The sequence below is a fragment of the Microcaecilia unicolor genome, chromosome 9, assembly GCF_901765095.1.
Source record: "Microcaecilia unicolor chromosome 9, aMicUni1.1, whole genome shotgun sequence".
In the NCBI taxonomy this organism is placed as follows: domain Eukaryota; kingdom Metazoa; phylum Chordata; class Amphibia; order Gymnophiona; family Siphonopidae; genus Microcaecilia; species Microcaecilia unicolor.
In genome coordinates this window covers 117,875,984-117,903,651 of record NC_044039.1, presented here as the reverse complement: position 1 = coordinate 117,903,651, position 27,668 = coordinate 117,875,984, and the positions used below count along the sequence as shown (strand labels likewise).

General features: G+C 41.6%; 1 protein-coding gene across 1 annotated transcript; it reads right to left on the bottom strand.

Moving 5' to 3' along the window:
- Positions 1 to 2,646: 2,646 nt before the first annotated feature.
- On the bottom strand, positions 2,647 to 27,192 carry LOC115477919 (WAP four-disulfide core domain protein 2-like). Its single transcript, XM_030215054.1, has 5 exons — positions 27,054 to 27,192; positions 19,222 to 19,377; positions 17,341 to 17,508; positions 11,516 to 11,668; positions 2,647 to 3,174 (listed from the first exon to the last, which is right to left on the bottom strand). Exons 1-5 carry the CDS (start codon positions 27,118 to 27,120, stop codon positions 3,155 to 3,157), a joined length of 564 nt encoding a protein of 187 aa, XP_030070914.1. The 5' UTR covers positions 27,121 to 27,192; the 3' UTR covers positions 2,647 to 3,154.
- Between the last annotated feature and the right edge of the window lie 476 nt (positions 27,193 to 27,668).

The following is a 27,668-nucleotide window of genomic DNA, read 5'->3' as shown; positions in this document are numbered from 1 at the left end:
TTTGGATAGTACTGATATGGCCAGAGGGAATATTTAGTGGCACAATCTGGTTAGTACACTACATATCCCTCTTGCTGACACTTCTCTGGTTACCAGCACCTGGTAACCAGATAAGTGCCTTTGAATATTAACCCCTTTCTTTTTTACCTTAATTGAGGTTATTAAGAGCTTTGAGATAACAAGTCATCTTTTTTGTGGATACAGCCAAAATACTGTGGTAACAATGTTATGTTCTAACAGTGAGACTCTCCATAATAATCATTCATCCCCATTTATCCGAAGCTAAAACTGGTTTATTCCTTAAGCACAGCTAAATTATCATACTTGATCCTTTTATGTTCTTGTTTTAAATTCTTAATTTATGACCAACTTATATATAAAATTACTTATCTGGACTTAAGCTTGGCACCTGCTTGTGAAAAATGTATATACTAGTTGATCTTTTTGCAGATGACATTCAGCTTTGTATTGAGATTGGTTTTAATCAGTCAATGGCCGTGATAAACAGCTTCTGTAGTGAGGTACCCATGTGGCAGAACAAAGACTTAACCCAGAAAAGTTTCAATTATCTGTGGAAGAGCTGAACTTGGAATGTAATGTCATTTGTGCCATCTGTTTTTAGTATTCCCTTAAGGAGGAAAGAAGTTGTTAGGAATTTGTGAGTGTTGCTTGATAAGACCTGTCAATAGACTTTCACATCTCAGTTGTGGTGAGTTTGCTATTAATTTACATAGCTACATTCCCTGTTGGACCACCAGGACTTGGAAACGTTAATTTTTGCATTCATTACTTGCATATTCGACTACTGGAATAGTCTGTACTGCAATCTGCCTATATATCAAATGAGGTGGCACAATTACTTCTACTGCTGAACAAAAAGCGAGGATCATATTTCTCTCGTGTTACTCAAACTTCATTGGTTGTCAGTTGAATCTCGGATTCAGTTCAAAGTTCTTTGTCTAGTTTTCCATGCTTTGTTTTTGCATGATGCATCCTATTTCCGTGAGTTATTGGGTTTATATGAACCCCCAAGGAGACTGAGAACTTCACAGAGGTTGTTGCTTCAGGTCCCTGGAGCTATTAGACTGCATTGTACTAGTTTGTGTATGTTTGCAGTCTATGGGTCTAAACTGTAATATTCATTACCTATTGAGCTATGATTTGAGTGACATTATTTGTCTTTCAGGAAAAAGTTAAAAACTTGTTTGTTTTTATTTTATTTATTTCTCTAGTGGGTCATAATCATCACACTGCAAAGCATACAACTTCTAACAAGTATCATACCTTGCAGTTCCCACTTTCTCTTCTTAGATAGCAAACCATCACCCAAACTCTAAAAGACATTATAGAAATACTATAGATATTATGCATTCAGTGAAAAAAAGGGTTTCTCATTGGTTTTAAATGTGCTACTATGTAAGTTCCTAACATGTCCCCTAATCTTTGTACTTTTTGAAAAAGTGAACAATCGATTTGTGTTTACTTGTTCCACTCCACTCAGGATTTTATATACCTTTATCATATCTTACCTCAGCTGTCTTTTTCTAGAAGCTGGAGAACCATGAGGGGTCCTTTTACCAAGCTGCGGGAAAAAGGGCCCTGCGCTATGGTGGGGGCCATATTTCCCGTAGCCAGTAAAAGCCGAAAAAAACGGCCATGCGGTGAGATAACTCTTACCTCGTGGTCATGCAAAGGGAAGCTATTACCGCTACCCACTGAGGCATGCGCTCGAGGTGGGACTAACGCTGGAGGTTGCGTTGGGCCCTCGGTAGTCCCGGAAGAGCGAGCAGTAAGCTCGCGTTGGACTTACCGCCGCTCTGTAAAAGGGCCCCTTAGTCTTTCCAAATTTGAGCGTCCTTGCATCCTCTTCATCATTTTGGTCTCCTCTCTATCTTTTCTAATCCTGCTATATCTTTTTTTTGAGATTCGGTGACAAGAATTTGGTCCACTACAGAATGATACAGAGGCATTGTAACATTCTTTGTTTTATCCTGTATTCATTTCCTAATATTTTATTACTAATATAGTAGGTGTTGGTAGATGTATATTATTTTATGTTGGGATTTCTGTGTTTGTGAGGGAGGTGCTGGGGAGTCTGGGAGGAGGAATTTGAAGGGACAGATTTGAGGTAGGTTGTGATGATGGGAGAGGATGGTAGATTGGGAGGATCTTGCTATGAGCTTTAATTGAACATGTAACACACATTGGCACATCATCAAGTTTGGAAATAATTAATGAAAATATGTTATATGGATTTATCTCACGCCTTTTCGTTTGCAACTCAAAGTGAGTTGGATTCAGGTACAGTCGATATTTCCCTGTGTCCATTGTTTACAGTCTAACATATTGGAATGCCTGCTTGCATTTCACATGACTTGTGACATCATGTAACCTGTCTTCTCCCTGAAATATTAGGCCCCATCAGAATTATATTTTAGCATTCATAAGCAAGAGGAAAACTGCATTATCCATGCGACAACACCAAAGTCTGGTGACTACTTACAAAATATGGCCTGATACTTATTAAAGTGACCAGTACTCTTTGTTTTGATGTGATCACACAAAAATAATTATATATATATATATATATATATATATATATATATATATATATATATATACACACACACACACACACACACACACACACAGCAAAACATAATGAGGTGGAGCTGATATTTCTAGATGGGGGATGAATTGTAAATTTTTCTCTGAGTGGTGAAACATCTGTCTTTGATGTCCCTGTGGAAAAGTGAGTAGTGCAAACAGTCTCCTATGAATTTCAACTCATATTTTTTGTCAAAAATAATTGTTTATCCATTTGCATTCAGTAATGAAACTGTCCCATATAACAACACTAATGAGGTATTGTTTTTGTAGGAAAGTTAAGCAATAGGAATGAAAAGTTTGGACAATAAATTAATGTAGCTTCATAATTTCTTTATCATTGTACAGTGACAAATGGAATTCATGGTATCAGAGAAAGAATAAGCAATATTCGTCACTCATCTACATGCACATCTCATATATATGTATGTATACCCCATTCTTATCTTCAAGCTTATGCCAATTATACTATTCTTTTCCTAGCCTAAGGGATCCAGAACTCTGAGGTGGCCCACATCAAGGCAAGCTTTCTTGTTCAATCTATGCCTCAGTATTCAATAGGAAGCCCTGTAAGTAAAAAAGTGAAAGTAGATTCAATGGCATGAGACATGTGCAATGACAGTATTACATGCTAAAAAGTAGTGGGTGAAATATTCAGCATGCGGTTGTAAGTTGCTTTCAGCCATGGGCTGAACTAACACCTGTTCTTCAGTGCCAGGGCAGGTGCAGATCCCGGCATTGAATACCGGCTACGTGTGCTGACCCAGAAGTTAACCAGGCACTGGCCAATATTCAGACTAGTGCCCAGTTAATTAAGCGCATAGAGGGGGGTCTGTTTCAAAGCATTGGTAAGCCCAACGCAGGTTACTGAACACTAAATTGGGACTACTGCTGGTGCAACATGGCTGCCGGTGGTCATTCTGCCCCAAGTACGCGCTATTTTCGGGCAAAAAAATAAAACACCCGGAAATGACTTTCACGGCAGTAACCCAGCAGTAACCGGGTTGTGCTGTGCGCTGCCCGGTTACTTCCGGGTTACCGCAAGAGCCCTTATCGTCACCTCAATGGGTGGGGTAAGGGCTCCCCACCACATGACCATGTGGTAAGAGTGCTCTTACCGCATGGCCGCGTTTGTCTGTGGACTTTTTACCCTCTGTGGTAAAAAGAGCCTTGGCGCATGGGAAAAACGGCTAGCGCAGGATCCTTTTTTTCTCAGCTTAGTAAAAGGACCTCAGAGTTAGGACAACCTTTTTGATGTTCTAACTTTACGTACTTGCTTAGTCAGTTAGCGGACTGAGGGGTCCTTTTACAAAGATGCGCTGCCTTTACTATGTGATTTTTACGTGTGCACAGGCCACCTTTTAGTGCATCTACAAAAATGTTGAATTACTATTTTCGGCATTAATAGCCAGGCATTAAGTTCCAAATTAGCGCCTGACCATTTACTGCATGAGCCTTACCGCCTCCTATTTACTTGGTAGCAAAGGCTTGCGTGCTAATCCCATGGTAATCGGATAGTGTGTGGCAAAATAGCCATGCTGCCAATTACCACCCGGAATTCCCCTCACAGTAGAAAATAGAAAATTAATTTTTACTGAGGGAAATTCCACACGTCAAACTTGGAATTACCGCAGGGCTTATGCGCTACCCTGGTGGTGGTGCCAATTTGGCGTGAGCTACCCACACAGTAACCCTACCATGCTTCTGTAAAAGGGCCCCTGAATATCACCCCCAGACTCCCCCTAACCTGTTTGGTTAAGGAATGGCCAGTTAGTGGAGATATTCAGTGACATTACCCGCTTAAGTGCCGCTGAATATTGGCAGCCAGCCAGCTCAGCCAATTTTAACTGGGAAGGAGCCTCTCATGCCCAGTTAAGCCCTTTTGAATATCAATCCAAGTGGGGTTTTTTTGTGTCTCCTGATAAGTGTACATAAGCATCGCCATGCTGGGATAGAGCAAGGGTCCATCGAGCCCAGCACCATGTCACCGACAGCGACCAAAAGAACAAGCAATTTGTCCCACCCATTCCAGAAATAGTGGATTATTCCCACATCCATTCAATAACATTCTAAGGCCTTTTCCTTCAGGAAACCATCCAACCCTTTTTTGAAGTCCGTTAACTTAACCGCCTTAACCACTTTTTCCGGCAATGAATTTCAGAGTCCAACTATGTGTTGAGTGAAGAAAAATTTCCTCCGATTCGTTTTAAATTTACCACACTGCATCTTCATTGCATGCCCCCTTGTCCTAGTATTTTTGGAAAGCGTATACAGACACTCCACATTGACCCGTTCCATTCCACTCATTATCTTATAGACCTCTATCATATCTTCCCTCAGCCGCCTCCTCTCCAAGCTGAAGAGCCCCAGCCTCTTCAGCCTATCCTGATAGGGAAGTCGTCCCATCCCCTGTATCATCTTTGTCGCCCTTGCTGCCAATGAAACACATAGGAAATGCACTCTGTTTTGGCAATGTGGTTAACTCCAAATTCAGTGTAGAAGCTGTTTTGTGTCATCATTTAGGGGTCCTTTTACAAAGATGCACTGAAAATGGCTTGCAGTAGTGTAGGCGCGGGTTTTGGGCGCACACCGATCCATTTTTTAGCGTGCCTGTAAACCCCCCCCCCCCCTTTATTTTTGCCGAAAATGAATGTGCAGGAAAATCAAAATTGCTGCGCGTCCATTTTGGGTCGGAGACCTTACCGCCAGATATTGACCTAGCGGTAAAGAATCTGGGCGGTAATGACCTATGCGCATCAAATGCCACTTGGCGCGCATCCATGACGCGCACCCAAAAATAAAAAAAATATTTTTCAAATACCCGTATCGGATGTGTACCAAAAATGAAATTACTGCAAGAGCCATTTTGGTGCATGTTGGGCGTGCGTAAATGCTTACGTGGCTTAGGAAAAGGACCCCTTAATTTAGTTAGACATTCTATTCTAGTGTCTTCCATTTGTACGAGAAAAAATGTGCAGAGATGACTATCCTGCTTATTTTCGAAGGAGAAGGACGGCCATCTTCCGACAAAAATCAGGAGATGGCCAGCCTTCTCCTAAAGCCGGCCAAATCGGTATAATCGAAAGCCGATTTTGGCCGGCTTCAACTGCTTTCCATCGCAGAGCTGGCCAAAGTTAAAGAGGGTGTTTCGGCAGGGTACGGAAGGTGGGATGGGGGCATGGTTATGAGATGGCCGGCTTCGGCCGATAATGGAAAAAAGAAGGCCGGCTCTGACGAGCACTTGGCCGGCTTCACTTGGTCCATTTATTTTTAGGACCAAGCCTCAAAAAATGCCCCAACTGACCAGATGACCACCGAAGGGAATCAGGGATCACCTCCCCTTACTCCCCCAGTGGTCACCAACCCCCTCCCACCCAAAAACTAAATTTTTTGCCAGCCTCTATGCCAGCCTCAAATGTCATACCCAGCTCCACGACAGCAGTATGCAGGTCCCTGGAGCAATTTTTAGTGGGTACAGTGCACTTCAGGCAGGTGGACCAAGGCCCATCCCCCCCTACCTGTTACACTTGTGGTGGTAAATGTGAGCCCTCCCACCCCCCCCCCCCCAAAACCCACTGTACCCACATGTAGGTGCCCCCCTTCATCCTTAAGGGCTATGGTGGTGGTGTACAGTTGTGGGGAGTGGGTTTTGGGGGGATTTGGGGGGCTCCGCACACAAGGTAAGGGAGGTATGCACCTGGGAGCAATTTTTGAAGTCCACTGTAATGCCCCCTAGGGTGCCCGGTTGGTGTCCTGGCATGTGAGGGGGACCAGTGCACTACAAATGCTGGCTCCACCCACGACCAAAATGCCTTGGATTTGGCCTGGTTTGAGATCGCCGCCATTTGTTTCCATTATCACTGAAAGCTAATGCCGGCCATCTCTAAAGCCAGCCCAAATGTTTAGATTTGGCCGGCTTCAACCGTATTATCGAAATGAAAGGTGGCCGGCCATCTTGTTTCGATAATACGGTTGGGACGCCGCTTTACGGTGCCGGCCTTGAAGATGGCCACCCATATAGATGGCCGGCCCCGTTCGATTATGCCCCTCTATATTGCAGATCTCTTAGGGGTCCTTTTACTAAGCTGTGATAAGCACTAGTGTGTGCTTATCCCAATTTAAAATGGTTTACCAAAGGATGCGCTTAGGCATCCTGTGGTAATTTTTAGTTCTGCACGCCTCAACCACATTCTAAAAAAGTATTTTATTTTATAGCTCAGAGGGGCATATCTTGAAGAGGGAGAATGGGCAATTCTGTGTTAGCACATCTACATTTCTGTGTGCTGATTAGCACAGGATTAGAATGTGAACCCTTACAATCTACTAAATAGGCTTTGGTAAGGCCTCTGCACGAATAGTTTTTAATGGCTGTGTGCTAATGACAAAATTAGTACAAGGCCATGATTGCGAAAAATAGATAATCAGCCTTTTTCTGGTTGCAGTAAAAGTAGCCTTAGCGAGCAGGAAAGACCAGGGTAAGGGCCCACTAAGGCTTCTTTTTACCGCAGCTTAGTAAAAGGATCCCTTAGTTAAGGACACAGTGGTGACCATTTTGAAGGCTTGTGTGGCTTATACACATTTAGGGCCCCTTTTACCAAGCTGCGGCAAAAGGGGGTATGCGCTGGTGTTGGTGCGTGTTTTTCACGCATGCTGAAGCCCCCTTTTACCGCAGTAGGTAAAAGGGAAGTCTCTCTTTCCTGCAGGAAATGGCCATGCGGCAAGAAAAGCACTTGCCGCATGGCCATTTCAGGGTGAGCCCTTACCGCCACCCACCAGGTTCCATAAAGGGCATCCAAATTTGGGCACTATTCTGAGTTGTGCATGCAACTAAATTAAAGAGCCATTAACACTCATTAATTGGCTGCTGACAATCAATTATTGGTATTAATGGGCACTAATTTGGAGTTAGCAGCACACAACGGAGAAGGTCAAAGTACACAGCAACGTAATCCAGAAAAAAAAGCACAACGGGCTCTCAAGAAAAGGCACAAGTGTGCTTTATTAATGACCCGACAAGGGCCGTGTTTTGGCATAAAACAACACCTGCCTCAGGGGTCAATTCAAATAGGACAGCACAATTAATTCTACTCGGAGAATTAACAATCCGCTCTTGGAACGATGAACCTGAGGCAGGCGCTGTTTTATGCCGAAACATGGCTCGTGTCGGGTCATTAATAAAGGACACTTGTACCTTTTCTTGAGAGCCCGTTGTGCTCTTTTTCTGGATTACTAATTTGGAGTTATGCATGCAAGGGCCTATGTGTGATTCTATAAAGAACTGTGCCTAGATCTTGTGCACAACCCAAAAGGGGGCTTGGCCATGGGAGGGGCAGGGTGGATCGAGACATTCCAAAACGTTACGAGCAGTGTTACAGAATTTGGAGGATGCACACCCAGCTTGTGTGCCAGGATTTATACCAGGTTTCAGTTGCTGTAAGTCCTCGCACCCAAAGTTGGGCATGAGAATCCACGTTAAGCCCTATTATATGAAGACTCAGCCAGGAGTATTCTTTATAAAATAATGATGAGCGCAGATTATTCCCGCAGCCTATTTTTCGGTTTCATTTACTGAATCTGGCCCTATATTTCTGGAATACTGGCATTTATGAACGTATCTCTGCACATACTTGAGTAAATGCCAGTACACTGCCTAAGCACTATTCTGTAGCGATGCACATATTTGTGATAGCATATTGGGATAGATTCTGTATATGGCACCTGGAAAATCCATGCGGAAAAAAATTATGCCTAGGCATATTCTCTAAAGTACATCTAAATTTTATAGAACAGAATTAAATTTCTTTGCATATACAGAATACGTTGAGCGGCTTGCCATGTGACTAAATTTGGTCGTGTCCATCTAGGCCACATGTTACCCGGTGTAAATCCTGACACCTAAATCAGGCACAGATCAGGTATATGCTATAATAATGCATATAGATTTTAGAAATGCCCATGCCACACCCCATTTTCAACCATATGACTTGCAATTTAGGCACACCACGTTATAGAATATACTTAGGGCCCTGTTTACTAAGGTGCATTAGAGTTTTAACGCACCTACAATTAGCATGCGCACTAACCCGTGTAGGCGCCTATAGGGATATTGTAGGTGTGTACACGGTTAATGCGCGTACATGGATAATGCACGTTAAAGATACTAACGTGCCTATAACGCGGCTTAGTTAACAGGGCCCTTAGTCAGGTATGCGTGTAAATCTCAATTAATGCCAATTAGTGCTGATAATAGCTTGTTACCATCCAATTAACACTGCTGATTAGCTAGTTAATCAATAAGTTTTCGTGCAAATGTTTAGGTGCCATATATAGATCCGTGGATACACACGAATGGCATTTCAGCTAAGTGTGGGCAGTCCACACATTTATGCACATAACATATAGAATACTACAAGTTATGCATGTATCTCATGAAACTAGGTGCAAGTTTTAGGACTGGCATGAAGGTACGCACAGATATATCCAGTTACACTAGTATTCTATAAAGTAAAATAGGTACCTACTTTATTTTATAGAATATGTACCTATTTATAGGCCTATAGTTATATAATTATGCCCTTGATGCTTTTCAAAAGTGAAATGTTTTTATCTCTGCACTTTGAAGCTGATTTGACAAGTATTGTTCCTGCTCTGTTCTAAGACTTTTAGAAGTTTGGGATTTCTAAAGAGGTTATTTTTTTTTTATTGGTGAAGATTTGGATAATGGAAAATTTAATTACAATTTCTGCATCTTTTGATATTTTTCTACTAAGATGGACTGAGTCTAATCTCTTCTTAAATGTTTTTTTTATTTTTAAATGTAACTCCTAAGGTAGGTGGATTAAAAAAAATTATAAATATGCTTTTGTTTTCAAATTAGTTTTCATAGAATTGGTGTCTTCTAAGTAAACTTGCTAACTACAGCAAAACAACGTATAGGGCTCTGTTCTGAAAAATTTGTGTGTATCTAAACCATTATGGGAACGAACACTTTTGTACCTCAAACTGCTTCAAATATCTTTTGATAACAGTCTAAGAAAAATGTCCTCTGCCAAACTTCAGCCATTTGGCTTTTTATGCACATTATTCTATTCTAAGAGCAAAGAAGGAGTGGTTTATATCAAATTGTGTTTGATTAAACAACTGTTTCTTGATCCTGAAAGCTGTGGACTGGGGGGGATCTGTGGTGAGCACACCTGCACAAGCCTAAAGATGGGTCGCCAGAAGCAGTGGCTATGCAGATTCCCAATAGGAAAAGGAGCAGGGAAGGAGATGAGAGAGATGAAAATGAGGGTGAAGACAATGAGAGATACAAAAGGAGGGGGAGAAAGAGAGAAGGGAGAATAAGGAATAGGAAGGAGATGAATAAAGGAGAAAATTAGTTTATTTAAGACTTTCTATACCATCTTTCAAGCATACAGTAAAGCACTTTCCAATTAAAAGTAAAACACAAAATAAAACCTAAAACATCAAAACAAGTGATAGAATAAACAAATGAGGTGAAAAACACAAGGACATGAGTAAACAAAGACAAAAAAGGGGAAACATAAAAATATATTACTGTAACTGAGAGGTTCTGAGAAAAAGGGCCAAAAAAGCCAGCAACACCATAAATATGTACGCCTTTATTGATAACTCATTATTCCAGGTGCAGCAATAAAGACCACAGTAATAAAAATAATGTAAGTTGTTTGCAAACTGGAAACTAGAAAGTTCTCACATGATGCACTCAAAATAGATTCACTGATGAAATTAAAACTTGGGACTACTGTCATCCTTGGGGAAAGTCTTGAGTGAAAAAGACAGATTTTTGGCATGGCCTTAAACTTACAATATGATGACTCTAACCTGAGATGAAATAGGGGCTAAGCAGGAGAAAAGCAGTCTGGCAAGTAACTTCTTGCCGAGAGAGTGTGTGAGGAGGCACTACCAAGAAATTGCTCTGTGAGGAACAAAGTTGACGCGATGGCAATTGAGGAATGAGGAGATTCACAAAATATCTAGGTGACCTAGTACCTTCAGCCCAATGGGCAAGAGTGAGAATATTAAAATTCAATATAACGTCAACAGTCAGTGTTGATCAAGAGTAAAGAGGGGTGACAAGATCAATTTATGAAAGAGCAAGTGAGGCATGAGAAGAGTAAAAGAGGTGAAAGCAACGGAAGAATGAGAGGCGTGAAAGAGGTGAGAGTGAGGAAGAATGATAGAAAGGAAAGAGGTGAGCACAAGGGGAAATGTGAAAAAGCAAACAAATTAAGAATAAACAGATGTATGAGAGAAGTGAAGGACACAAGAGCAAGGGAGAGTTAGAGGAGTGAAAAAGGTGAGAATGAGGTTAGGAGAGAAGTAAAGGTGGTAAGGGCAAGGATAAATGAGATAGCAATGTGGTCTGGTAATGAATATGAGGTTCTGTATGTCATTACCATACTAAGAGCTAAATTCTATATATGGCGCCAAAGAAATCAACACTGAAAAAAGTGCTAGTTCATATGTCGCACTTAAAGTTAGGTGTGGTTTATAGAATGGGGCCTAACTTTAGGCATGGCCATTTGCACCAACTGAAACATGATGCAAATGTATGCATCTACATTAGGTGTGTAACCTAATGTAGATGCATACATTTAATTGTATGCACGTTAATTGTAGGAACGTCCTGTTCTACCCATGACCCTCCCATTTCTGCACACCCTTTTTCAGATCGTGCGTAAAGTTCAATTACATTTAATTGGTGCCAATAATTGCTTGTTATAAAGCCCATTATTGGCACTAATTATCTTGTTGTTTAAATTGTACTTGCAAATTGGGCACGCATTCATATTTGCACGCACGCTTTTTGCCGACTTTTACAGAATTAGGGGGTAAGCCCCCATTCAGCCTAAAGACAGATCTCACTGTGGATGACAGTACCTACCTGCCCAAATATTCACACATTGCTTGTCACAGCCCACTGAACAGCATTTCTGATTCATCTGACATTGCCAGTCACCTTGACACTGAGAAACAGAGGGGAAAAATGGTGTCCGACATGGTTTCCAATTATATGGGCATCTTCCACGATTGCTCGCTACGAGAAGAGAAGGCATAAATTAGGGCATGTATTGTAAAAAGTGCTTGCAGCTATTACATATCACACCTAATTACTGAAAATGCATAGAAATAAGTAGCAGTTATTTTTCAGTTTTGCAGGCTCATCTGTATATAGACACTAATAGGAAAGCACTCAAAAAAACAGCAAGTCGAAAAAGCCACAGCATTAACTTAAAGTATGTCTATGACAAAAATAGTTTTTGTAGTGGAGGAGGACGTGGTAGATGCGATATATCTTGATTTCTGCAAATCAAGATAGATGATAGGAGGACAGATTCAAACAGTAATTCTTAATGATTCATTGTTAACCAAGGAGGTCATTGCAAGCTGTACGCTGCACTGGTTGGACCCAGTCTTACATAATAACTAAGTAAATGTAACTAGTTACTGTACTGAAGTAAATGTTTAGAACAAGGCCAACAAAGGGTTAAAGGGGAGGGAGTGGCAAGGGGAAGAGGGCGATTAGAAAGGAAAGGAAGAGAGGTAAGAAGAGCAGGAGGACGAAGGAGAGGAAAGGGTTAAAAGAAAAGCAAGGACGAAAGGACGATCAAGGGGAGGGGGAAAAGGTTAGGGGATAGAGGAAGTAGGGAAATTAGTATTCAAAAAGGCAAGGCAGGGCAGCGCTTCCCTACCCACCAACCTTAGTCCCAACTAGGGGCGGTATATGATGTCAGTCAGGGCCAGGTACACAGTACCTTGACAGTTAATAGTTGAAAGTGAAGTGTCAAAACTATGCTGGTTAAGTTGAAATTTGATGAAAGAAAGGTATGGCCACACGTTAGTGGATACCTGAGGGAAAGGAACATTGGGACAGTTGGGTTTCCCAGCTTGGACGGTCGGGAGGCCTGTGACATTGGATGCTGTGTAAAACAGTGTAGGCACATCCCTCAATGGGATAGGCTGAAAGACAACATGTGCTAAGAGTGACAGCACAGAAAACAGAGACAGGGTGCTTATGTGGCAACACCTGTGAGGCATTAGGAGATTGCAGATAAAGAAGGCTGTGTACCCTAGGCAGGAGTTTGATAGTAGGAATGCTGCAAGTTATAGAATTGTTATATTGTTCAAATAAATATTGTGTTTATGTTCCTGGCTGCAGCCTTAATAAATTCCAATTTCTATTGGAAACTGACTTCTCTGTGTTAGTAATATTATAAGACTTGTGCTGAGTGTGTGCCGAATTCCTGATTTGTGTCACTTTTAGTTGTAAAGAAGTACAGGAAACATTTATTACTTTTACTGAAGTAATAATTTCGCCAGTTTTTACTATTTTTACTCAGATACATCTGAAGCTCGCAGTTCAAAGTAAAAGCGGAAGCAAGATGTAAGTGATGATTCCTTAGTAAACCAAATGAAATAGCAAAAAAAAAAAAGGGTTTTGCTATTGCAAACCTCATCATGCAAACAATGGATCATCTCATCTTAAATTTTGCTGTTCAGTGAATATAGCCTATGAGAACAGTGGAGTTGCCTGTGTTTGTTGTTAATGATTTGCACAAGTAGAGTGGGCAGGAGGTAAGATGAGTAGACTATAGGAACCATATGGTCTTTTTCTGCCACCAAGATCTATATATAAAATCTGCACCTGACTCAAAATTAGGAGTCGGAAGTATTTTGGAGAAAAGGATTTACCATGCAGAATTATGTTGTCTGGAGAAAGTGTCAGATATAGAGAGAATAAGAGGGCTGGCCCCATTTCTCAGGGGCAATATTGAACACTACCAAAATTAATTAAATTTAACATTTATAATCCGCTTAACCAACAAGTTCTAAGTGGAGTACAGAATGAAATAACAATCAAACGTTCGTTTAACGGGGAACAAGATCAGCATTGTACATTTTACATTTGTAGGGAACAGAATAAATGATGAACATGATTATATTGTTAATTGTGAGTGTAACCTGATGATATCAATCTTCATTGGGCAGAAGTGGGATTTATAATGATTTTAAATATAGCAATTGTGAATGTCAGTTGTGCAGGGTATGATTATTACTTAATTAGCAGAGGGCATGTGTGATTTGGGGAATTGTACATGGAATGTGAGTACATAGTTATCTACAGTGAGCACAGATGTGTCTGAAACCTACCAACTAGAAATACATCCAAATCGACACGAACGTACTTAAATCTGCATTACCCAAGCTGCAAAGGACTCAAATACAAATCAACTTACACATCCAGTTTCTCCTACATAAGCACACAACTGTGGAACGCATTACCAAAAGCATAGTAAAGTATAAAAATGGCAGACATGAAAATAAATCATAAAAATGGTACACCACTAACGGCACTTTTTTGATAGTTTGTAAGATTTTTTATGCTGATTTGAGTAGTTCTATCAATGTTTATGGTCATTTTGATGTCAAGAGATATTAATGTTATATTTCTTGAAATAACCAATACCAATCCATGCACTAATTTTGTTTATTTTGAATAGTCCGTGATGGTCCATCTCATTAACAAATATTCCTTAGTGTCCCAATTTTTATTATTTATTTTCAATCCCCCTGTTTTATACATTGTATATTTATGCCATGTTTATCATTTATTTTCATGTCATGCCATTTTTATATTTTCTATGCATCTAATGGTGATTTTAATTGATATTTACATTATATATCTATGGTTTTAAATTATGTTTACTTCTGTGCCATTTCTATCATTCATTTTAACGCCTGCCGTTTTTATGGTTTTCCATGTATCTAATGGCGATTTGAACTGATATTTACATGATATACATATGTTTTTAGATTACGTTCTTATTTCTACCTCTTTGTCAAGTTATATATTCAATATATATATATATATATATATATATATATATATATATATATATGATTTCTCTGTATTTATACATCTTTATACATACAAACCCATATATGTTCTTGATGTCTCTGTATATATATATATTTATATATTTTATACTAATATCAATTTGTTATTAATTTGTTTGAGATTCAAAGGTTATTTTACTTCTCTGTTTTTATGTGTCTCTTTACATACTAACTTGTATACATTTTTAACATATATATCTTTATTATTTATTTATTTTTCTTTTTTATTCAATATTTAGATTACAAATAGGAGAGTTTGTTTCATGACTTGTCTGAGAATATATTTGACATGATAGATTCCTAGGTATGTATCATTTACACCTTTTTATTAGATTTATTTATGTATTAACAACATTTTTATTGATTATGGTTTTTATGTTTGTTATTTATTTGTTTATAATTTCTTTAGACCCCTGATGCAGGCCATTAGGGCTGAAACATGAGTTGTATCGGGTCCCCTTTATTGTTATTGAAGACTGTAGTTTAATAAAGATTTTTCCTTGACACCATCTGCGAGAGGTTCCTTTTTATCCTCTACTGTGTGATGCCTGGTGCTTTCCCTCAGTGGAGTTTTTTCTTCTGTTTGTGTTTGACTGACATTTCCCTTGTCATTTCAAACAAATGAATGAAAAAAAGCACCAAGGACCATAAAGTATGGGATAATCATGAGTCCTTTATTGGTAAACCTGACATGGCTTACAATGACTCATTCTTGTTTTCTTCAATGATACAATTTGAGTAAGCCTTGGTTCGTATAGAGGGGCATAATCGAACGTGAACGCCTATCTCCATGGGCGTCTATGTCCGAAAACGGGTAAGTGAAGAGGAGGGACAGATCGTATTTTCGAAAAAAAAAAAATGGTCGGTTTTTTTTTTTTTTCGAAAATACGGTTTGTACGGACCAAATGCCATGGATTTGTTCGTTTCTGAGCTGGGCGGTTTTTTTTTTAGCGATAATGGAAACTAAAACCGGCCAGCTCAAAAACATCCTAATCTGAGCCATTTGGTCATGGGAGGGGCCAGGATTCGTAGTACACTGGCCCCCCCTGATATGTCAGGACACCAACTGGGCACCCTAGAGGTCCATGCGGTGGACTTCAGAAACAGCTCCCACATGCATAGCTCCCTTACCACGGGTGCTGAGCCCCCAACCCCTCCCCCAAAACCCACTACCCACAAATGTACAACACTACCATAGTTCTTAGGGGTGAAGGGGGCACCTACATGTGGGTACAGTGGGTTTTGGAGGTCTCCCATTTATCAGCACAAGTGTTACAGGTAGGGAGGATGGGCCTGGGTCCGCCTGCCTGAAGTGCATGGCGGTACCCACTAAAAGTGCTCCAGGGACCTGCATACACACAGGCCTCTAGGACTTGTTGCTGCTGTAGAACCTTGGCACACCAGTTGACACCTGAACACTAATGTCTCCGAAAACGTACTTTATTGGAATAAGCACGTTTACTCACAGTTAACTGCAGATCAGAGGTTGTGCCCCACTGGCAAAGAGTCTCCCTGGTACTGAGATTAGCAGTAGGTCAGAGCTGGCAGAATGCTGTACAATGCCCACTTTCAGTAACGTGGGTAACACATAAAAAGGAGCTAAAACTGGCTTACAAAAATGGCCACTACCCCATGGACTACCGGAAACAAAACAGGGCACACTTTGACCCAGTAAGCAGAAGGAAAAGCACCATGGGAGTAGAGCCTACCAACTACCAACATCGTGAGCATGTAACACAAGCTAGTGGAATCACGGAGCCCAATACCCTACACTCACCACAATGCATTGCTGATGTGACTCTGCAGTGCGCATAACAGAAAAGGTGTCACACTCACCCGAGAGCCACATCAGAACCAGGGAAAGGCTGTCAGAGGATAGAACACATTCTGCTGTCATGGAGGTGGGTACGGCATTTGAGGCTGGCATACAGGCTGGGAAAAAAAGTTTGTAAAGTGGGTTTTTTTTGGTGGGAGGGGGTTAGTGACCACTGGGGGAGTCAGGGGAGATGATCCCCGATTCCCTCCGGTGGTCATCTGGTCAGTTGGGGCACTTTTTTGGGACTTGGACCTGAAAAAAAGGGTCCAAATAAAGCGGACCAAATTCTCGCCCAAAACGCCCTTCTTGTTTCGATTATCACCTAAAGACGCCCATCTCTCCTCAGCCGATAACCACGCCCCAGCCCCGCCTTCACCACGCCTCCAACACGCCCCCGTCCACTTTATTCGTTCCTTTGACGGAGTGCAGTTGAAGACGACCAAAATCGGCTTTCAATTATACCGATTTGTTCGCCCACGGGGAGAAAGATGCCCATCTCCCGATTTGGGTCGAAATATGGGCGTCTTTCTCTTTCGAAAATAATCGATAGCCTTATAAGTTGCGAGATTATTATCTGGTATAGTCTTAAGAATTTAGATCTATCTCATCGATTCCTGAAGCAGGCGCTTGATGCCGAAACACAGCCTGTGTTGGGTTTACCAATAAAGGACTCTTGACTATCCTAAGCTTGACGGCCCTTGGTGCTTTTTAGCATTTATTACTGTAGTGTGTACTTTGACCCTCTCCTTTTCTACGGTATTGTGTTTCAAATGAATGAACATTCCTATAGTGTATGTACTCACCACTGATTGATTCATATGGGAAAGCATTTTTCTAGAAAAGCAGGTGAACTAAATGTTTTCTCTTATTCAAATTAGTGTTATCTTACAATGGACATCCATTCAAAATTTATACAGTGCTATAAGCACAATGTTATATTTTGGGAAGGTATTAAAGCTGTAAGTGATATGATCATATGAAGAAAGTAATCGTACCTGGACGGTTTGGAAATGTCTGAGGTTTCAGGCAGGAGGTCACACCACAGGCTGTTTTGCAACACTTTAAATCGCCAGAGCATTCTGTGTCTTGAATACACATCTCTTCGCAGATTCCAAATCCAAGTTCTCCATATTCATCTGGGTCTGGGCACCTACCAGGTTTCTCTGAAGGAGAAAAAAGGATGCAGTGTGGAGACAGGAGGAAACTAGAATATCTGTGCAACATCTTTTGGGTATTACTGGCTCCCTGCATCTTTTTTTCCCCTTCCATCCTATTGTGTTCTTTTTACTTACGTTGTTTTTTTTATTTTCTATTCCAATTGTAAAGGTTATTTTATGTTGTACTATTCTTTATCTTTCCATCATGGTTATTACCTCTGTTTCCTTGTTGTATGTTTGTTCTGTATTTACTTATTTACAGTTTACCTATACCTTTTGGTAAACCACCTTGATATTCTTGGATCATTTGGCGGTATAACAAAGGCACAAATAAATCTGTCTTAGAAAAAGGGAGGTGAAGAAGGATTACAAACTTTCAGAATAGCATCTCATTATATGCTAGCCTTTATAAATGTAGTATTAAGTTTCAAAGGGTTTAATATATCATTTTTGACACACCTCAACCGTCAGCCTATTGGACCAACAATTCTTCTGGCTCAGCTCCCAGAGACGTTTAATGCTGATTTGTCTATAGATTTGTATTAGGAGATAACAGATGCTGTACACTTAGGGGTCCTTTTACTAAGCTGCAGTAAAAAGGAGGGCTGCGCTAGCATCAGCACGTGTTTTTCACGCATGCTGAGGCCCCCTGGTAAAAGGCTGTCATTTTTCGGGAAAAGAAATGGCTGTACGCTAAGTGAACCACTTGCTGCGCAGCCATTTTGGGGGGCACTTACCTGGCGGTAACTGGGCAGCACATGGCACTGCTCAATTACCACTGGGTAAACACCAGTGCTACAAAAATAGAAAAGATATATTTTTAGCGCCTTAAATGGTGTGCGCTGGGGATGGGAACTACCGCCAGGCTCCTGAGGTAGCCCAGTGGTAGTTCTAGATTGGTATGCAGCAAGCCTGTTGCCGCACGCCAACCCTTTAGTAAGAAAGTCCCTTAGCTAGTAACTCTTGGATTTTGCCAGAAAAAGTGCCCAGAGAAAAGTAGGTGCGAGCATTCTCTTTGCCTTAAGCAGTTTTCACTGTGAAAGTACATATGTGCTTTCGCTTCGTAAACTGATGCAAAATCTGATTATAAAAGGACTTGCAAACTTTGCAGCAATGTGAGCAGTATCGAAACTACCTTCTAAAAGGCTCAGTTAAAAACACTGTGTTTATTTTTACCGTAAAAGAGAAAGCTGAGGGTGACTCAATAGCACTCTGCAGATTCATAAAGGCGAGGTTCTCCATCTCTACTGAGGAATGAACAAGTGGCAATGAGCTCAAAATAAAGCATGGAGGTTTGATTTAGATATTAAATGGTACTGCAACAAGTTACCAAGAGGAGTGGCAGAATCGCTATCACTGAAGGGTTTGAACTTAGGTGAACAAATTGGATGCACACAAATCTGCCTTAAAGAGAGTGATAGACTTGATGACCTTTGAGGTGTCTTCCAGATATATTTTCTAAGAAACACAGCTACATTATGAGTTAGTATAAATGACATTTATATATAACAAAAGCAAATTTGTTGGCTTATTAGATGTAGAGTAGGGTATGTGCTCACCGCTGACTCATGAGGGAAGGTATTTTTAAATAACACCTAAACTAAAATCTTCTCTTACTCAGATTATCTTATAATGGGCTTCCATTAGAAATTTATATTGTGTTTTGTTAAGATATTAAAGCTGTAAATGATGTCATCAATATGGTAGAGGTAATGTTACCTGAACGGTTTGGAAAGAACGGTTTCCGGCAGGCGGTTCCACCACAAGCTGTTTTACAACACTTTTTATCTTTAGAGCACTGGATGTCATGAGTACATGCTGTAGAACAACGTCCTAGTCCATATTCATTTGGCACTGGGCACATACCAGGATTCTCTGAAGGAGAAACAAGGATACAGTGTGGAGGCAGGAGGAACTAGCATGCCATTGCAGCATCTCAAGAAAAAGTGTGGTGGGGAGGGATTACAGTTTCTAGCAAATTGTCACAGACCTGCAAACCAGCATCTCATTGCATTCTTTCCACTGTAAATTTACTATAAAGTTTCAAGGGATTTGATATAATTTTTGATGCCTCTCAACTGTCAGCTTCTCAGACTGTAAATTTACCATAAAGTTTCAAGGGGTTTGATATAATTTTTGATGCCCCTCATCTATCATCTTCTCGGACTAGCAAAGATTTTACAATGGTTCCTTTGGCCCAGCTCTAAGAGAGTCTGTTGCAGATTTGCCTATGGATTTGTATTAGGACATCTTGAAGCTGTACACTGTCTAGTAACTGCATATCATCCCAGCAGCTGGAAGGAACAGATGAGTGAGCAGAGGACCCTCAATCCCCTTGCAGTGTCCAGATCCCCAGAAGAAAGAAAGGGAAAATTCCCATTTGACTTCCTATAAACCTAGTTTATTCAGGATCACCAGGAGGAACTCAGTTCGGAGATGAGGAAGAGGTAATTTAGAGCAAGTCCCTAAAATCAGGAATGAAAGATTGGAAGTAGGCGACTGTCTATAAAGGGAAGACAACCCCAGCTTCAACCAGGTGAGCACCAACAGTCTCCTCAGTGACAAGAGAGAAGTATCTGCTGATGATCTGCTGTATATTACGCCACCCAGGAAGGAAAGGTTCTGTCCTGTTCTATTCTATTTGGGGCATTTATATCCCACTTAGATCACTCTGGATTCAAAGCTGATTTCAAAAAGACAACACATACTGTTAGGAATTTACAGATTTTTGCAAATTAAAGAGTAATCATATGTTAAAGGTATTTGAAAGGTATGAATCCACAAACGAACCTTTTCCGGAGGCGGGAAGGTGATAGAACTAGAGGACAGAATTGAGGTTGAAGGGGGGTTGAAGACTCAGGAGTAATGTGAGGAAGTATTTTTTCATGGAAAGGGTGATAGATACATGGAATGCCCTCCCGCGGGAGGTAGTGGAGATGAAAACGGTAATGGAATTCAAACGTGCTTGGGATAAACACAAAGGAATCCTGTGTAGAAGGAATGGATCTACAGAATCTTAGCTGAGATTGAGTGGCAACGCCTGTAGTTGGAGAGTAAAATCAATGCTGGGTGGACTTCTAGGGTCTGCTCTCTGATTGTGGCTGAATAGATATGGATGGGCTGGAGTGTAAATTTTAAAGGGGCTTCGACGTTGGCTTCAGACCTTTTAGTACAGGAAGAGCGCTGGGCAGACTTTTACGCTCTGTGCCCTGAGAAAGGGAGGGACAAATCAAACTCGGGTATACATATAAAGTATCACATACCATGTAAAATGAGTTTATCTTGTTGGGCAGACTGGATGGACCGTTCAGGTCTTTATCTGCGGTCATTTACTATGTTACTATCCTGCTTATTTTCGAACGAGAAGGCCGGCTATCTTCCAACACAAATTCAGAGGTGGCCGGCCTTCTCCTAAAGCCGGCCAAATCGGTATAATCAAAAGCCGATTTTGGCCGGCTTCAACTGTTTTCTGTCGTAGGGCCAGCCAAAGTTCAAGGGGGCGTGTCGGCACCGATAATGGAAAAAAGAAAGCCGGCCCTGACGAGCATTTGGCCAATTTTGCTTGGTCCCATTTTGTTCATGACCAAGCCTTAAAAAGGTGCCCCAACTGACCAGATGAAAACCGGATGGAATAATTTTTTTTTTGGCAGCCTCTATGCCAGCCTCAAATGTCATACCCAGCTCCGCCCCTTTCTTTCCGAGCACTCTACCAAAACCCTCATCCACACCCTTGTCACCTCTCATTTAGACTACTGCAATCTGCTTCTTGCTGGCCTCCCACTTAGTCACCTCTCCCCTCTCCAGTCAGTTCAAACCTCTGCTGCCCGTCTCGTCTTCCGCCAGGGTCGCTTTACTCCTACTACCCCTCTCCTCAAGACCCTTCACTGGCTCTCTATCTGTTTTCGCATCCTGTTCAAACTTCTTCTACTAACCTATAAATGTACTCACTCTGCTGCTCCCCAGTATCTCTCCACACTCGTCCTTCCCTACACCCCTTCCCGTGCACTCCGCTCCATGGATAAATCCTTCTTATCTGTTCCCCTCTCCACTACTGCCAACTCCAGACTTCGCGCCTTCTGTCTCGCTGCACTCTACGCCTGGAATAAACTTCCTGAGCCCCTACGTCTTGCCCCATCCTTGGCCACCTTTAAATCTAGACTGAAAGCCCACCTCTTTAACATTGCTTTTGACTCGTAACCACTTGTAACCACTCGCCTCCACCTACCCTCCTCTCTTCCTTCCCGTTCACATTAATTGATTTGATTTGCTTACTTTATTTATTTTTTGTCTATTAGATTGTAAGCTCTTTGAGCAGGGACTGTCTTTCTTCTATGTTTGTGCAGCGCTGCGTACGCCTTGTAGTGCTATAGAAATGCTAAATAGTAGTAGTAGTAGTAGTATGCAGGTCCCTGGAGCAGTTTTAGTGGGTGCAGTGCACTTCAGGCAGGCGGACCCAGGCCCATCTTCCCCCTACCTGTTACACTTGTGGTGGTAAATGATAAGCCCTCCAAAACCCCCACTGTACCCACATGTAGGTGCCCCCCTTCATCCCTAAGGGCTATGGTAGTGGTGTACAGTTGTGGATAGTGGGTTTTGGGGGGGATTTGGGGGGCTCAGCACACAAGGTAAGGGAGCTATGTTCCTGAGATCATTTTGTGAAGTCCACTGCCCTGCCTCCTAGGGTGCCTGGTTGGTGTCCTGGCATGTAAGGGGGACCAGTGCACTACAAATGCTGGCTCCTCCCATGACCAAATGCCTTGGATTTGGCCGGGTTTGAGATGGGCGCCATTAAGTTTCCATTATCGGCAAAAACCAATGGCAGCCATTGTAGCCTAGTGGTTAGTGCAGCAGACTGTGATCCTGGGGAACTGGGTTCAAGTCCCACTGCAGCCCCTTGTGATTGTGGGCAAGTCACTTAACCCTCCATTGCCCCAGGTACAAAATAAGTACCTGTATATATGTGAACCACTTTGAATGTAGTTGCAAAATACCACAAAAAGCCAGTATATCAAGTCCCATTTCCCTTTCTCTTTCCCCCCTAACACCGGCAATCTCTAAGAGATTTGGCCAGCCCTGACCGTATTATCGAAACAAAAGATGGCTGGCCATCTTGTTTTGATAATATAGTAGGGTACGCCGCTTGACGGGGCCGGCGTTAGAGATGGCCGGCCCTGTTTGATTATGGCCCTCCACATTATTATGTTAAAATATTTATGAAATAAAAAGGTTTTTAAATTTTTTACAGAAAAGTAAATAAGTAGGCTGGGATTTAATCTGGATAGGGATACTATTCCAGTTCTTACTTGATTTAAAAATTAAAGAACCATCTTAAGGTCCCTTGAAATAAACGCATTTTGTAGTAAGATAGCTCAGAATTATTGAAGACTAGATAAGTTCTAAGTTGTGTAAGAGACAAAGAAAATAAACTATTTAAAATTTTAAACATCAAACAATGGGCCTATTTTACCAAACTGCGGTAAAAGGTGGCCCTAGTGTGTCCTTATACAGGTCTTTCCCCCGCGCTGAGGCCATTTTTGATGCAGCATTAAAACGGCCCAAAATCCTATTTTCTGCATTAATAGCCATGCACTAACTTTCCTAGTAGTACATACTCATTAGCACATGAGTCTCTACTGCCACCTATTTTGTAGGTGGTAAGGTTCACACGCTAACCCTGTGCTAATCAGTTAGCATGTGGCAATTTATTTATTTGGATTTTTCTCACACCTTTTTCATTAGTAGCTCAAGGTGAGTTACATTCAGGTATGCTGGATATTTCTCTGTCCCAGGAGGGCTCACAATCTAAGTTTGTACCTGAGGCAATGGAGGGTTAAGTGACTTGCCCAAGATCACAAGGAGCAGCAGTAGGATTTGAACTGACCACCTCTGGATTTCAAGACTGCTGTTCTAACCACTAGGCCACTGGCAATGTTAACCAATTAGTGCAGAACACGCCTACTCTCTGCTCCAGCGCTAAAAAATAAAGAGCCCTAGCATTTTTAGCGCATTTTAAATGCTAGTCACTCAGTTCCTATGGGCGACTTAGAGGGGCATTTTCGAACGGAGATGCCCATCTGTAAGGGCGCCCATCTGCGAGGACGGCGCCACGAAGGGGTGGGGCCAACCATATTTTCAAAACGAGATGGACGTCCATCTTTTGTTTCGATAATAAGGTTGGGGGCGCCCAAATCTCAACATTTGGGTCAACATTAGAGATGGGTGCCATCTGTTTTCGGCGATAATGGAAACCGAAGACGCCCATCTCAGAAATGACCAAATCCAAGGCATTTGGTTGTGGGAGGGGCCAGGATTTGTAGTGCACTGGTCCCCCTCACATGCCAGGGCACCAACTGGGCACCCTAGGGGGCACTACAGTGGACTTTGGAAATTCATCCCAGGTGCATACCTCCCTTACCTTGGGTACTGAGCCCCGCCAAAACCCACTACCCACAACTATACACCACTACCATAGCCCTAAGGGGTGAAGGGGGGCACCTACATGTGGGTACAGTGGGTTTCGGGTGGGTTTTGGAGGGCTCCCATTTTCCACCACAAGTGGAACAGGTAGGGGGGGGATGGGCCTGGGTCCGCCTGCCTGAAGTCCACTGCACCCACTAAAACTGCTCCAGGGACCTGCATACTGCTGTGATGGACCTGAGTATGACATTTGAGGCTGGCATAGAGGCTGGCAAAAAAAGTTTTTAAAGTGTTTTTTTTGAGAGTGGGAGGGAGTTAGTGACCACTGGGGGAGTCAGGGGAGGTGATTCCCTCCGGTGGTCATCTGGTCAGTTGGGGCACTTTTTGAATGCAATGCTTGTGTCTACTGTAAACATGCTTTGTGTACTGACCATATGTGGGTCCAATCTATTGGCAAATATTATTACTTAAGGACCAGAACTGATTGTAATACCCATAATGTGATATATGGTATATGCTGCCCGTGCCAATTATGGTATATTGGTGAAACTACACGCAAGATTAAAATGCATGTAGCACAACAACTCAGCAATATTAGACTTAAGAAAATTGAAACTCTGCTTGTTAGTCATTGGTTGCATTGAAACCATTCGGTCACTGATTTGAAGTTTGTAGTATTGTTTCAATTACAGGGTGAAATGGGCAATCCTGAGCGGGAATTAGTCCGTAGAGAACAACGAATGATATATAATTGGGGCACTGTGGAACCACATGGTCTTAATAAAGAGGTGGATTGGCCTTTACTAATGGCACTATAAAAGAGGAAATGAGTCAGATGTCAAACTATCTGATTCATGTGCGTTTGCTATACTGGATACAGAGGTAGTCCTTGGTGTACCAGACGCTCTAATGGGGCTGTTAAAGCTATTGTTTAATACTCTAGTTAAGAAATGTGTGGTGAATGTACAAGAGAGTGAATAAATTGTTGATATTACTTGTGAAAGGTCTCCTGATGAAGTAAAAATGAAACACGGCCTGTGGTGAGACCCGATTGATGTTTGGATGATGAATGAAAGGAGCAATTCAGACCCTGAACGATCTCCATGTAAAGTTACAAGCTGTGAAGATTTCACATCTGATGGTGTTTGAGATTGAGATAACAGCGGGACAGCTGTTTCTTCATTTTTTGCACACTGATTTCATCATTTTGAACGTTGTTTTTCATCTTTTGAACTTTTGCTGACTGGACAGTGGGTTGTGTACCTGTGATACAAGTAAGAAGGACTAAGTGGAGTGACCGTTGTATGGCACATGATAGTGGACCAACTGGGACTAATTATATTCTGGGACAATTCTATATAATTGAGTCTAGATGATTTGTTGTTTAAGATTTGGATGAAGAGACATGTGAGATTTGATGTGGTTGAATGAGGATATGATATTCAATAAAGATTAATATAATGTGAAATGTTTAGAGTATATATAATTAGTTGGTTTATTGTGCAGTGAATATACATGAGATATTTTTGCATGCATTGAATGCAAATAGATGTCATGTATATGAATTGAGGAAATCCTGAAACCCCGACTGGCTGGATGTGCCTCGAGGATTGGTTGAAAAGCACTAAGGGAAAGCTGAATGTAGAAAACTGTGCTCCCTTAAAACATTTCTTTTCAAGTGTGATGTCCTTCATCATAGATATATAATGATGAATGTTATCTTAACTTGTTGAAAGAGGACACAGTAAGGTTGGCATTATAAACCTGACAGCTAACTTACAGTTTTCAAAAGGAAAGCATTTTTTCTGGAGTTTTTCAGTATTTACAGTTTAATGTAATTTGTGCCCTTCAGTGAATTGACTGAATTGTGGTGTGGAAGGAGTAGCCTAATGGTTAGTCATGCAGCGTGCTGAGAAACTGGAGAACTACTTTGATTCCCAATGTGGCGTCTTGTGATCCTGGGTGAGTCGCTTAACCCTCCATTGCCCCAGGTACAAAAACTTAGAATGTGAGCCCACTAGAGACAGAGAACATACCTGCATATTATAAATTTAAACTGCTTAGATTGGCCTGAATCTTACCTAGCAGATTTGTCTATTCGAGCAGTGCAATATGAATGATTTCTTTGCATCTAGGAAAGGAGGAGGTGAGGAGTCGATTGCATGTAGGTTCTAGCTGCTACCAACTTCGTCTAGTCCTTTCTCTGCTACCCTCCCCCTTTCCATATCTTATGCTATCCATTAATGTGCCCTTCCCCTTTCTCTATTGTGAAATCAATTGCAACTTAGGCCTCCTTTTTTGTTCTTCCACTTTTTTTCTTCCCTTTCTCATACACTTTCTTTTTTATGTTTTTACTTTTTTGAAGGATGGTATAGCAAATAAAAGTGAACTGTGATTTTGTCCATTTTCAAAGTTAAAAGTTTCCCTCTTAGCCACTGCTCTTCTTTCTGCCCTTCATAATATGTCTTGCATGTCGAGAGCACTAAATAAGCTGCAGTAGGCTATGTTCCAGGGATGACTTCAAATTGTAACCAACTATGGGGTCCTTTTACTAAGCGGCGGTAAGCACTAACATATGCTTACCGTGAGGGAAAATGCAATACCGCGGGTCACACTCAGGCATCCCACGGTAGTTTGGGCATCTGTGCATGCTTCCCACATGCAAAAAATACGTTTTATTTTTTAGCACTGGGGCGTGTTTGGGGAGGCAGAAAGTAGGCGTGCCCAGCGCTAATCGGTTATTGCAGTTACATTGCCGCACACCTACCGATTAGCGCATGGTTAGCGTTTGAGCCTTTCTCGCCTACAAAATAGGTGTCAGTAAGGGCTCGTGCTAATTGGGAAATTAGCACATTGCTATTAATTGAAGAAATGAAAAATCAGTCATTTTACAGCTGCACTAAAGGTGGCCTAAGCACGCAGGGAAACCCAAGTGATAGTCATAGCAATGGCCTCCTTTTAGCACAGCTTAGTAAAAGGGTCCCTATTGACCTAGATGAAAACCTCTCTCTCCCTATGCATAAAGGGTGCTACGGTGCATCTTATTAACCCCACCCTATCCTCCATCCTGTTGGACTGGCAGACTACCAATATATTCTAATGAAATAAATACCTAGATTCTAATCTGTACTCACCTGACTGCAGCGCTGTCCAGAGGGTGAGGAATACCACGAAGAGGAAAGCACCACCAGATGTCTTCATAGTGCTGTCAGGAGCTGTGTCTGAGCCTCCAACCTTGATCAGGATTGGAATTAAAATGTTTTAGTGGTGCAGGGCTGGAGCAGGAAAAGCAAGAACTGACTCATAGTTTTTCTGCGGTAGGTGTGGCTCTATTGCTTAATTCTTTTATCTTTTTAGGAATCAGCCCAATTCTGATTCTTTCTTGCTTTATGCAAAATGGATAAACTGGGAGTGATGCATAAATGGTTGTTGTTCACTAACGTTTAGAAACATAACATAGAAAGTTTGTGCCAGACTGGTAGCCAAATTTAGCAGGTGTTAAGTCAAACAGATGTGTTCTGAATCCTGCTGTTGATATTTTGCCAGTATCTAGGTGCAACTTCTTGTGCCATGTCAATGGTAGACTTGAGTTGCTGCACTAAAATACACCTTGCAGAATTCACAACTCGTAGTATTCTATAAGCTGCGCATGTCACTAGGTGGAAGGGCCATGACATGCCCTGCTCCACTCACAGCCTACTTGCAGTTGCACACTAAGGGGGAAATTCTAGAAATGGCACCTAGAAAAT

Coding starts and splice junctions, on each gene's coding strand:
- LOC115477919 (XM_030215054.1), bottom strand. CDS start 27,120: ATGAAGACATCTGGTGGTGCTTTCCTCTTCGTGGTATTCCTCACCCTC. Junction 19,378..27,053: donor CTGGACAGCGCTGCAGTCAG/GTGAGTACAGAT, acceptor TTTCTCCTTCAG/AGAATCCTGGTATGTGCCCA. Junction 11,669..17,340: donor GACATTTCCAAACCGTCCAG/GTACGATTACTT, acceptor CTCTTCTCGTAG/CGAGCAATCGTGGAAGATGC.